The sequence below is a fragment of the Apis florea genome, unplaced genomic scaffold (assembly GCF_048593485.1).
Source record: "Apis florea isolate Af1SG1 unplaced genomic scaffold, ASM4859348v1 contig_3176_pilon, whole genome shotgun sequence".
NCBI lineage: Eukaryota > Metazoa > Arthropoda > Insecta > Hymenoptera > Apidae > Apis > Apis florea.
This window is the reverse complement of record NW_028256716.1, coordinates 24,692-38,328: the sequence shown is the minus strand read 5'-3', so window position 1 is coordinate 38,328 and position 13,637 is coordinate 24,692. Positions and strand designations below refer to the sequence as shown.

Here is a 13,637-nt window from a genome sequence, read left to right as displayed (position 1 = left end):
TTATTCGCGTTTTTCTTAAATCGTATTCGTTTTCTATCGAGCAAATCGATAGTCATAAATACTGATAAACCGTCGCTTGCAAAAAAAAATATTGATGAATTTTTCCAGAACAAGAGGCCACAACGCGTGGGCGCGAGCTATAATCGAACGACTTGCCCACGGCAAGTATGGAGCGCGAGTTTTCCCGCGCGTTCGATCCCGCCTCGTCAGAGATTCGAATCTTCGGTGCCCGCAATTTCAATGCAAATCGGTACACGGTGCCCCATTGTGTCTCTCAAATGGAACGATGAATCCGCAAAAAAAGCTTGGCACGTGAAATTTTGTTCCAGTTCGACGCCTCTCTCTCTCTCTCTCTCTCTCTCTCCACCGAGTCACAATGGGCGATCGGTCGAGGGAATCGGCGTGACACCGATTATCGATACCAGGAGGAAAAGAAGGCGACGAAAGGGGAGGAAAGGGGGGCAGGGAAGCGTGCACACGCAGTCAAACAGTCGTATCTGATTCTGTTACTCGGTTAATTACACGCCTTGAGCGTGGGCCTCGCTTCAATCGACTCGTGTAATGCGCATCATCGCCCTCCGCTTTCTCGCCGGTCGCCACTTCCGGGGGGAGTGAGGGCCCGTTTAATATTCACCCTTCCGTGCCGAGCTGGCGCGTTTTTCGACTCGTTTCGTTGGTTTAATTCGCGCCCTATCCCCCGCCAGATTTTTCGTCGAAAAATTTCGCGCGATCGTATAGGTGTGTGTGTGTGTGTGTGTGTGTGTGTGTGTATGAACGCGTGACGGATGAAATTCGATGAAGAATCGAGTTAAACGCGTCGACCACGAGCCAGGATGATAGGAGGAAGCGGAGGAGTTTTGATGAAGTGGAGGATTATCGTCGAGGATTAATATGCAGTGGAATGAAAGTGAGGAAAAATGACGAAGATAAAACCTTAATTTTCGGTCCAGTTGATAAATACATTGGGTAAATGTTTCGTTTAAATCGATCGTTTAAATTGATACGAGAAATGAGAAAGTTTTGTGAATCGTTTCTCGATCGTGATATTTTTTTTTTTTTTTATTTAAAAAAATGCATTGTTTACCCGCGAAAAATATACAACGCATGCTTTGAACAATCCATCTCCATAATATTTTTCTTTATTTTTAATCGGAAAACAGATATGTTTTCGTTACGGTTACGAATCATCCTGTATATAATACGTTTTAATAAAAACGACAGAATTTCCGCAGCGAATATACGAAGATCTTTATGAATGATACAGTACACTGAAATATATTCTGTACTATAATGTACGTGTATATGAATCATGAAACGAATGGGATAGATTTGGAGCTCGTGCTGGGTCGATTTACTTCGACTAACATTTTCCACTTTATAGAATAATCAAACAAAATGCCTAAAAATTTTTCCTTCCAATGTTAAAAACTGACTTGTGAGATACAATTTAAAAAAAGAAACAATCGATGTAGATTTCTCTAAACATCGAAAATTATCTTGCGTAAAATGCAATATATATATATATAATCGAGTGAATACAAGCAAAAAATATCACTGTTGGAATATTTTCTCGTAGTCGTTCTCGAGTAAGGGATCTGAAAAGACGAAGGCCCCTTTCGAGTGACTCTTAACCCCGGATTATCCGAAACGATACTTATTCCAGCGTGGAGAAGTCAACACCAGGTGCGAGACAAATATTTTGAACGACTTTCGGCGAAAAAGGTGGCGAAAAGCTGTCGGTCGGGAATTAACGTTTCCCATGAATCGGTCCCTTACAAGTTGAAAAGAGGAGGACTACTACTTCCGGTCTCGAGGGTGTACCGAAATACACAATAAGACGGCGCCCGCTCGCCTCGAGCCGCCATTGTATTCCACGCCATTCACGGTTCACGACCTCCGGGGCCCAAATAATACCAAGTCAAGTCCTCTGTCGAAGTAGGGGTAGCCTGCTCCCAGGAGGGACTTTGTTCTATCGTCATTCCGTTTAACGAGAGATATACGTCCACGAGTGGACCCCGTCTGTTTCTTTATCGATCACTATCGTAACGGACAAGCCGGAGAGCCTACGATCGATACCAGATCGAGGATGGGGACAAGAGGGATAAGGGAGGGAAGGAGGAATCGATGGAGGAAGGCAGTGTACTCCTTTCTTCTCTCTGATCGTTGGAGAACGAGGTTCCAGGCTGAGATGAAATCAGGTTGAACCTCCCTCGATTCGTTCCGTTTGGACAGCCGCGCATTATCTCGGAACGGTGCGCGACAACAGCCCCGCATTGTATTCGGAATCGTGGTCAGAGGTCAGAGTTAAAGGGCGGTCAGTGTACCCGGAGGATAGAGACTTCTCAGGTGGCTGGGCGCTGATTCGCAGGGGACGACAGTTTGTCTTCCCGCGATATTTTGAATGGAAATAGAAATTGTGATAAGTGAATTCTAGATGAAGGATATTTCACTCCGATGAAAGATATTTGCCGTGTGCAAGCTTGACCTTCCTTCTCGACCTTTCGGCTCTCGACCGGCTGAAAGGATCTTGAGATATTTATTTCGCGGTATTTCATATCGTATGTTGAATTTTGGGATAAAAAGATTCGAATAAAAAAATATACGGTAATAAATCACACAAGTGATTTTATATACTTTAAGCGAATTAATAAGTTATGTTATCAAAAACAATTTTTGTTCGATATGAAACATAATGATGAGAATAGAATGAATTTCTAGACGAAATTTTAGAGTTAATTTTACACCCTCGAAGAGATTTTTCGTCGAAAAAGAAATTCTAGAAAATTTTTTATACCTACATTATACCTACATATTTTCATTGAAATCAGATTTTTCAAAATAAATGAATTTCCTTGTAAAATATAAGTGTATACAAAAACTTTCGATCGAACTATAGTTTTCTTCTTAAATTCGCTAAATCAAGATATTTCAACAAAAATGATTATTCCCGTTTGTAAATAAATTAAAACCAAAGAATACTACGACGAAAGATTTAAATAAATTTCTGCCTGCAAAAATATTATTATCCAAAGCTTGAAAAGCTTTTCAGAACGCGTGAAACCAATTATATTATTCTATTATCGTTCAAAACTCGACACGACAATTTCCCCTGCTTCCTCTAATTTCCGGCAAAATAAACGAAATAAAATAAACTCTCTCCGGCATATAGAAGTTACATTCGGCGTATAGTAGTAACGTTGATCACGCAATAAACGTGTAGCTTCCCGGGAACCGAACTTCCTGGAAATTCAATTTCCTCCTTTCGATTTTTCCCGGCAAATTAGCACTCTTCAACCTCCCGGCGCCGGTGTCAAGGTGTCAACGAGGGTCGCCGAGCACCTTGATTTCGAGGCTCGTTAGGCGCGCGAGGCTCACAAGAGGGATCCTCGCGTACGCGTAGCCACGGAAGAGGCGGAAGAGTCGAGCGGCGGGGTCAATGAAGCCCGGGGCACGAAGCGTTACTCTTTGGCCGGTGTTCGGCCTGCTAAAATAACAAGGCACGTGACGCGAGAAAACAAGGAAGCTCTTGTCTTTTCTCCTCCTCCTTTCTTCGTTGCTCCGGCCTTCGAGTTTGCCTTTTGGTCCTCTTTCGATCTTCCCCTCCTCGCTCAACGCTTACTCCTCTTATTCGATTTGCGTATTATGTTGTACACGTGGGAGGCTGAACAATTTATTGGATATTTTTCTCGAATATATTCGCTTTCTTGTTAACACGGCCCCGGATCGTCCGGGGGAATTTCGTACGTCTTATTCACGGCGTTGTGTTGCCGTTGGTTATTTCTGCACTTTGCATTATGGTATGCAAATAGAATTGTTTATCGGGGAATGAAGTTGCTCGAGAGATTTATACTGCACTTTGACATTATAAATTATTGTTGTTATCGCGAAAACCGTGTCTGATGAAAGTGTCTAAGCGAACTTTTTGATCTGTCTCAATTACGATTTCGATATTTCTTTTTTTTTCAATTCCAAATTTGATGTAGATAACTAAACTCAAATCTAATAATAGGATATTCGTGATAGTTAATTATCGATTCTGATTAACATTAATTCAAATTCTCTCGAACAAAGAGACAGTGTAAAAAATATATTTTCAACAGCTTCCACGTATTAATCTTACGTAAGAGATCAGTATTAAATGTCCCCGTCGATTAGTACGCAAATATTATGCCAATAGTATTCAAGTAGTACATTTTCTATCCATTGTAGATCATTCTTGTCCATTCACTGTCATGTATTCTTGTAATTCCATATTATCTTCCACCACAAAAAAAAAAAACTCAGAATAACAATTAATGGACCCAACGAACAGACTAGACAATATCCTTTCCCAAAGTATATCGAGCCACGTATGAATGGGACACGTTTCCAAGGACGGAAGACATTGACCAGCGCCGCCTCGAAATAGAGACGTCGCCGTTCAAGTCCTCATTGTTCGCCACTTTCACCGCCATAAATAACCCAGACCTAACACCCCTCCCGACACCTCTCGCCACACCTAATCCACAATCCGTTCACCGCGATTCGAAACAAAAATACACATATACTCGAAATCTCGCCCGATTATCATTTCTCTCTCTCTCTCTCTCTTCCAATCTTCTCGATCTCTGGCCAAGCACGTCCTCTAATCTGCATCCTCCTTCGCTTCCTCCTCCACGTTCCATCCGTGGCGCAGGTACCTTTGTTAATTAAGAGGCGTCATGTGTGGTCCCCGTCGCTCGTATAGGTACACGCTGAAACTGTACACGCTCGTGTCTCCGGCCGGCGTAATACGTGGTCAACCCACGGCAGTAGCCACGCGAGATGTCTCTCCCTCTGTGTATGTGTGCACGTACGTGCAACACGCGCGTGTACACAGGTGTGTAGAGAACTCGTATCCAGCCAGGAGACACGGCTAACTATCCAGCTACACCGGCTAACGAGAGGCCTCGAGCGGAGGCCTCGTGGCAGGGTGATTCGATGGATACACCGTTTCGTTCCGAATTATCGGAAACCGATGAACCCGATTTTCCCCTTGGAACAGTGGCACGAGGCTCGCGTGTCGCGTGACGTTGCTCAATTAAGTTCGCAACCGGCCCCCCTTCTCTCGCTCCTTTTTCGATCCACTCCACTTCTTTGCAAGAGAGAGAAGGAGGGGGAGGAGGATTGTTTAGACGCGTATTTGCTACGAACAATTATCGTGGCACGATGGAAAGAGAATTCGACAGTTGCACGTTCGAGAGATGCGGTTGATTGCAAGGTGATGGATCGGAGATTATTGAGATTGGATGGAAGAGAGAGATTGGTATTGAAGGTTTTGGGATAGATTGTTGGAAATCTTATCGCTCGGTGGTGGATTCTGTGGGATAATGGTTGGTATTGTGATGCTTACGAGGTGAATGGGAAACGTGTATTTGAATATTTGAAAGTAAGGGATTGTAAAGAATTGTCCTTTGGAATCTTTTGAAGAATTATTTCGAAACGAATGGAGGGAAGGATCTCTTTGATGAACAGTGAATACATCAAAAAATCTTTGTGACAATAAGAATTATTTGTTATAATTTATTGGTATTATTATTTGCTAATAATTGTTTTATTGTACATCGTTAACGATGAAAAATTTAAATTAATTATTCAAAGAATAATATAATGGAGAATAATTGTAATATTAGTGAGTGATAATGTTGTGTATATTAGTTATTTTTTTCTTGAAGATATTATCTATTATAAATAATTACGAGTGTCTTTTGACTTTCTTTGGGTGATTTCTTTAATGAGTATATTTAGTTTTGATGGAATAAGAGAATATGACAATTTAAAGAGAGAAAAGATAGCTTTCTAGTAGATGCAACCTCCATGTCATATACACAAAATCAAATCTATTAAACCTGTTCAAAATTTAATTCAATTTTTTCCTTTCGCTGAAACAAATTTAAAAATTTAATTCATCATCCTAGATATTACTCCTTCTTAAAGAATTTAATCCTAAAGAGATTAAGATTAAGATTAGAGGAAACAAAATCAATAAATTGGATTTTTTGTTTATTAATATTATTTCATAAATCCAATCTTATATAAAATTTAAAACAATGATAAACTTCTAATACATATTCTTCTTGTTCCAAGAAAATATTTGTTACTTTACTTCCATCTTTCAATAACGCAATTTTATCGCGCAATTCCTCTAATGAATGAAAATTTCCTAATCATGCCTTAAAGTTTTAAAAACTTCATCAAAGAATTACTATACGATACGATTAAATAAACGAAGGTCGAAACCGTGAGAATAATCCACGCGCAAAAGAAACAAATACACGCGTAATACAGCTCGGTTTCAATCTTCCCCTTTATCAACCATCCCCACCAACCAACCACCCCATTTCTCCAAACTTCTTTTTTTCCTCGAGTTCGTGTTATATCGCTCGATTAAGCGTTCATCTGATTACTTTAGTTTCTTTTTCTTTCTTTCTTTTTTTTTTCTTCCCCCATCCCCTTCTCTCGCGATGTCGAGAGAAGAGAAAAAGAAGAAGCCTCGGCCCTCGAGGGGTGGAAGCGAGGGGGTGGCGCGAATTAGCGTGGTGTACGAGCGAGCAATCAAAGAAAAAGAGAGGGGAAAAAGGGATACGGTTGTGCTCGAAATGGCCAGCCTGGAATTTATACGAACTCGACCAGAGGAATTAGGCGGAGGGAGTGGAAACGATTCCGCGGAACTTTATCGGGCAACCGATCAGCGGAATTATCGGAAATCGATGGAAATCCTCTTTTCGCCGGCTGTGTCTCCTCTTGGCTTCGCTCGATTGAGTCCTCTCTCTCTCTTTCCGGGTCTTCTTCCTCGTTCCACGTTCTCCGTCCTTTTCTACGTCACGCTCGATTCCCTCCGTTCGTATGTTTGCGAACGTGTGCACACACTGGGAGGGAGGGGGTGATTTTGACTCGGCGGAAAGAGAAAGAAAGGCGCGAAAGGAAAACATCGCGGACAGACGACGACGTGGATGTTCGGTTTGTTTTAATCGTTTGTTTTAATCCGTGGAAATCCGGTGTTTTCGGAGTATTTGGAATAAATGCTTTGGAAAGATGATGGATGAAAAAAAGGGGAAAGGTTTATATGTTTGGTACAAAGATTCTTACAGGTGGGTTATTTCGTGATTTGTGGATATGATGTATTTTTAAAAGAAGAGAATTCATCGATGATACGTTAAAATGGAATATTGTGATTAATATTGTGGTTTAAAACTATCATAAACACATTACGTTGAAAAACAAAATTTTTATTTATTAATTATTCCAATCCAATGCCTTAATTTTACTTCATAATCTAATTCAAGACAATTGATAATTATTGACAATAGTTAACTTTACATTTAGAAAAATATAATGTTTCAATGTTGTTTGCTTATTTCACTAACATTTTACAACAAGAATAATTATATAAAATATTAATAATTATTAAAACGAAAAACAGAGTAATAATTAAAATAGTGCTCGTTTTTTATCTACTTCATCTATCGATACGATGAATTTATCAATAAATATTGATATAAAAAAAAAAATAAGGAAAAAACACGATAAAAACGATATTCCCTTTCGATCGGTATTCCCGAAGTGCTGTAATAAATGAGAGAAAAATCTGAACAATACGCGGTTCATTCCGTAGTGAAAATCGGGAAAAGAGGTACCAGAGGTTGAATGCGCTTTGGAAAACACTCGATTTTCACGATCAGATATATTCGAGAAACGAGTACACGTACCGGTATTGGCCATACGCGGGCATTTGTGAAAAGATTGAACGAGGGAAAGGCGATGGGGGTGTGAAAAGAAAACATGGGGAAATGGACGTACTTTATGGTGCACGATATTCCTTTTAATCGACCTAAACCCGCAGAAAATCGACGTTGCCAGCGTGGTGTCGATATGGCTGGTCGCGGTGGACCAAAGTGGCTAACGACGATTCTCCTACGAACTGATTCGCGTACAAGGAGAGGGGTTTAAAAACTGGCCGTACCCCATCGGCCACTCGATCGGGATCCATTATCGAAAACCGATGAAAATTCTCTTTTAGCCGGCGCTTCGATTCGCCACGGTAAAAAATTTTTTCTCCCCCCGTCCCTTCACCTTTTCTCATCCTGTCATATATATATATATACTATATACTATATATATATATGTATGCACGAATGTCTTTTTTTTTTTTTTTTTATTCAGCTCGTTCGTTCATTCGTCCGCCGACGCTTCTCATTTGCCCGTTGCTCGATTTCTATCTCCGTGGTCCGGATATTGGAGGTATCTGCTCGCCATCGGGTATAAATTCTGACAATTTTTTCGGCGCGAGAGATGGACTTTTGTTTTCTCGCTTTTTTTTTTTCTCTCTCCGCAATTCATTCGAATGCTTCTCGTGAACCGCGTGAAAAATAACGAACGTCGATAACGATAAAAAGCTGCTGCTCCGACGCGACGTCGATCACGATTTCCATTGCGTAATCCGTGTTCGGTGTCATTCGATAATAATTTCTTTTTTCTTTTTTTTTTTTCTTTCGGTTACACTTGAATAACGTAACGAAAATAATTGATAATAATTATAAACTCGATATCAATCAAAGTGATTAGCTACTCGTTCAATTTTCAACGACATAGACGGTTAATAAGATGATAAGATAAGGGATACGAATATGGAGAAACCGGGAACTGGAGGCCAATAATTTTTATCACCCTAACTGTTCTCGTTATATTTCTGTCCGTTGTCAGATCATTATATTTCAGAAATACAAATACCTCTCTTTTATTATAGGTTTTTTCTATTTAACGAAATAGCAGTATGTTTCACAAGAAGTTTCTACACGTGAAAGATTATTTATAAATCTATAATCTAGATCGTGGATATTTTCATGCGGAATAAAATGTATATAATTATTGATTAAAGACTTGATATACATTTCTTACGATCTTCTCGAACAAGTATCGTCGCAAATAATATTCCAAACAGTAAACTCGACTGAATCCAAAGTTCAACCCCAAATCTAACCCAATTATTCCCACCACGCTACAAACCATCGTTATGACCTCTTAATGAGAAACACATACCTTCCTATAACCACCCTCCTCCAACGCTATGTACGAGCGGTTCGTTTCATTTTTTTTTTTTTTCCTTTTCCCCACGAGAAGGCCCGCTATATGGAATCCCGAACGATTATCTCGATGAAAATTGTGGCCCCCGGCCAAATGTCGCACGGGGATAAAGGTTTAACCGGTTGGCGGTTGGCGGAAAATGCATCGAACTCGCGTGCACCGGTGCTCCGCGTAAATCCGAAAATTCATTACTGCGGGGCCGATTGTAGGCGCGCGGACCCGTTCCAAGCGGGCGAGACGGCAGGCATTAATGGGCCGGCGCCAGGATTTACAAGGGGGCCGCGTACTCTGTCCATTGTTGACAAGCAAATATAGAATTTTCACGATTCCGATGGAACGAGCCTCGGGGCCGGGTGAATAAAGCCCGCGCGAAATTAATAACTCGATCGTAAATTACGATTATTCCGGGGGGGAGGGAGAGTGTAGTATGTGTATTTAGAATTCAAATGACTGACTGCGCGTCCAGCCTGATCCCGCCTGATTGCCGCCTCTCTCCTCCTGCCGCGCGTTAATGACGTTAATCCAATTCTATGAATTTATCACGAGCCGATAATAAGCGGCGCCGTTTGTTTCGATTCGGATTTCGGGATTACCGTCCGACTTTTAACTCGATTGGTGAAATATTTTCGGTGAAAGATTTTATTGTGGCTCGGTACAAATACGATATTTTGTCGAAGAATTCGTCGATGTGCAGGCAATAATGGTGTATGTAATAATTGATTGTATTTTAAACCTTGAATGAAGTAACAAAGTAGCGATAACGATTTGTTGAAAAATTTTAGAGAACATCCTGAACAACAGTATTTATTATATCGTATATTTCGATACGAAATCAATATGCAAATATATTTCCAATATCCTTATCCTTCTCTACTACTTTTCTAAATAATTACTCAATAAGACATTGACTTTTGTTTCTTCCAGAAGGCGAGGATGCCGCAGAAGACGAGGATTCTTATCTCTTGGAAGAGGACGATGTGCCTTCGGCGACGATAGCCACCGACACAGAGCTGATCTCTGAAGCAGGCGGCCATCTACCCGTGTTCCTCACGGAACCAGTCGATTCCTTCGTGGTGAAGAACAAACCAGCCACGTTACATTGCAAGGCCGCGCACGCGTTGCAAATCTATTTCCGGTGCAACGACGCGAGGGCCGAGGATTCTCAGCAGCAGGACTTCGTGGACCCGCACACGGGTACCAGGATAGTCGATTGCGAGTTGAACGTAACAAGAGATCATATCGAAGAATATTTCGGCAGGGACAAGTTCAAATGCGAATGCATCGCCTGGTCTGGTTCAGGACAGATTAAGAGCCAGCCTGCGACTGTCGATGTCGCTTGTAAGTGTGACGATAATGCGATCGTTAATTATTATTAATCCTGATTAATACATTCGTTTTCTGAAATTGTGTTTTCACAACATCGTGGACAATTAATTCAGAATATCTTCGCGAGAGGGAAGTAAATTTGTGATTGAAGAGACAGCTTTGTGAATATATTTATGAAAGAATGAAATTATTTTAGAGCACGCTCTAATTACTTTGTGCCGAACACAAAGAAGTTTTAAAGCAACGCGAGATATCTCAATTCTTCCAAGAAGAATTCGTCGATAAATATTCGGACAGTTGTTTGCCCCGCTGTCCGTGCAGCCACGTCTTACTTCTGGCCCCTCGTAATTATCTTGATTCTCCTAAGGTCATTATTTAATTCCGACCCTTAATGCGAGCCAACACAATGACCGAGGCACCCACGGAGTTTCTAAGAGAATCAATTTAGGAAAGGGCCGTTTGTCCGGTGCTTGCGCTTACGTAACTCTCGTTGGAATAACTACGCGAAAATAACGTGGACAAATCAATAATATCAATTCTCCATTAACTCGATAAACTGTGGATAATTAAATTAAAATTTTTATAACCATTACCACAGAACTTAAATTGAAATCTATTTTATCCCTTAAATGCTACAACTGTTTGAATATTTTATATATATATATCTTTTTTTCGTACATCATGTGTAATTTTTCTCAACTGCATAAATTTGATAGATTATTGTACTTTTATATACATATTTATGGATATATTTCAGTTCTCTTCAAATTTCACAAAAATCATCTTTAATTATTTTTAATTGCTATTATTTTCAATTTGATATCTTTCTACTTTTACAACCTATGGGAAATTCTCGAATTAACTATTTCATTCGCCTCGAAGAAATACCATGTTCCGTTAGTATCCTGTTTCTGAGAGCCATAAATCCCATTTTCCCAGACCTGAAGAAGCAATTCGAGTCCCCACCGTACTCGGTATCGGTGGAGGCGGGCCAGAGCACCGAACTCAGGTGTCTTCCTCCTGTGGGAGTGCCACCGCCGAGGGTGTACTGGCTGAGAAATAACGTTCCCGTCGACACAGAATCGGACACGCTTTTAGTGTCTAGCGAGGGACACCTTCTTGTTGGCCAAGCGAAACTCAGCCATCAGGCGAATTACACTTGCGTCGCGGAGAACATCGCTGCGAAGAGGCTCAGCGAGCCCGTCAGCTTGACAGTTTACGGTGAGTTTCTTCTTCTTGCATTCAATCTTCTATATATAGTTGTGAACAAAATTAAGTAGAAATTGTTCAGATGGTGGAAATAAATTTGAATTTTTCAATGTAGAATATTTTTAGTACAAATAAAATCGTAAAATCAGTTCCTACAACTACTTACACGTATTTGTTTATATGGTGAATTTTAGATAATAGAATTATATGAACGAGTAGAGAGTTTCGCGTTAACAGAAAAACAATATAAATAAACATTGGGATTATCTCCCAAATGTATTCGTAAAGGAATATTCGTATTGGAAACTTTAATATTATTAACCTGTCTAATAGAAAGCAAGAAGTTTGTGCTCAGTTACGAAATCTAATTGTCTCTGATTGCAAGAATAGTCAAATTGTATAGCTAATCCATACATCACTAAAGTACGAAAAAAGTCATTGTCATTCTGGAAACAAGTAATTTGGTATGACGAGAGTAAATTTGAATTATTAAATAAGAAAAAGAGGGCAGGAGTATGAATCTCTATTTCATTTTCATTTGACATATTCGAAATCCTGTCAAAGTTTTTTGAAAAATCAAAATAGAAAAATATTCTTGAAGCAATAACTATCAAGTGTCAAAATTAAAAAGTATCGCGTAACGATGGGTTAACTATCCTCTCGAAAAATAAAATCATTTGATTCCAGTGAAGGGAGGATGGTCGGCATGGTCCGCGTGGTCGGAATGCCATTCGAGATGCGCGAAAGGGGGTCAAAAGCGAACACGAACGTGCACGAATCCTGCCCCCATGAACGGTGGCCAAACCTGCATGGGCCCGTCTACGCAGAAGATGGACTGCAACATCGCCTGTCCGGGTGAGTGTTCTACGCCGTGAATTCATTATACACGACCTCTCTCGGCCAGGTCGAGGTTTTCAAACGAGGAAGCATCACGGTTCGTTAACGTCGATACGCCGTCCATTCTATTCCGCGACCGAACAGACGTTTCTTGCACAGGTTTTTCTTCTCCTCTCGTCCACTTCTATCCGGTGGTGAAGAAACATCGTCCCGTTCTCCTCCTCCTTTCGATCGTGAACTCGCGGGTTCTGGCAACGACAAACCGATATTTTACCAAGATGTTACGCCAGAGGTTTCCTCTCTTTGATTTACGAGCTTCTCTCTCGCTCACGATGTCGTCAACGTCTCAACGGGAGGCGGCTCGACTCCGTTAAATCGTATTCACCTTTCGAAAACGTCGTTTCGTGACGACGAAACGAGAAGAAGAAGGAGGAGAGGAGGAGGAGGAGGAAGGCACCTGCACGCACGAGGTGCGCGCGGAGGTGTCGTATTGAAAATCGTCGGGGGGCAATGGCCGAAGGGGAAACGAGGCGGGGTATCGAGGAGAATCGACGAGTGAAATATTAACCCCCTTGTCTCCTCGTTGTTGTTGGCGCGTTGCACTCGCGGAATTTTGATATGGTTAGCTATTTTTAATGGTACTGTAGACGGAGATACGTGGAGAGACGTGAATGTAAATGATAGATAATTCGTTTTTTTTTTTCACTTCGCGTTTACCATGTTTGCCTTCGTTGTTGAAAGCGAGAACGGAGCTAGACAAGGAGGTTAATCGGAAAGTATTATTGACTGTCGCTTATTATTGTGTGCGCACGTCTTTCACACTAACTGTGTCTGTCCCGCTTTCGATAATGCACCTATACTGTCTTTCTGTCTAACGCTCGCTTCGGAATAGCCGGAACTATGGAGGAGTTCACCAATACTCTAGGTAAGTGTTTACACGTAAATCCGCTTAAAAGTAGCAATGTGAACGAAGAGAAAAGAGAAAACAAAAGTAAAAAAAAAAAAAAAAAAAAAACAAATTTATTCCAATATATATTAGATTGAGAATGAAATATACCGATTTTTAATCGTTAAACGAGTTTCGAGTTCGAACGCGAATTTACAAAGTTATTAACAAGCAGATATGATCGAGGAGATAATCTCGTGATATCACGACGATGTCT

General features: G+C 40.7%; 1 protein-coding gene across 4 annotated transcripts in view; it reads left to right on the top strand.

Annotated features, from left to right (window-relative positions):
* Positions 1 to 13,637, top strand: part of LOC100867754 (netrin receptor UNC5C) — a 44,780-nt gene that overhangs the window by 20,571 nt on the left and 10,572 nt on the right. For 2 of the 4 annotated variants that reach the window (XM_086910411.1, XM_086910410.1), the window contains exons 3-5: positions 10,027 to 10,440; positions 11,368 to 11,649; positions 12,325 to 12,492. In XM_086910411.1, the coding sequence (XP_086766537.1) occupies positions 10,027 to 10,440; positions 11,368 to 11,649; positions 12,325 to 12,492 (864 nt within the window). Of the gene's footprint in view, positions 1 to 10,026; positions 10,441 to 11,367; positions 11,650 to 12,324; positions 12,493 to 13,366; positions 13,400 to 13,637 lie in introns of all 4 variants that reach the window. The other 2 variants (XM_086910407.1, XM_086910409.1) reach the window with 2 other exon arrangements.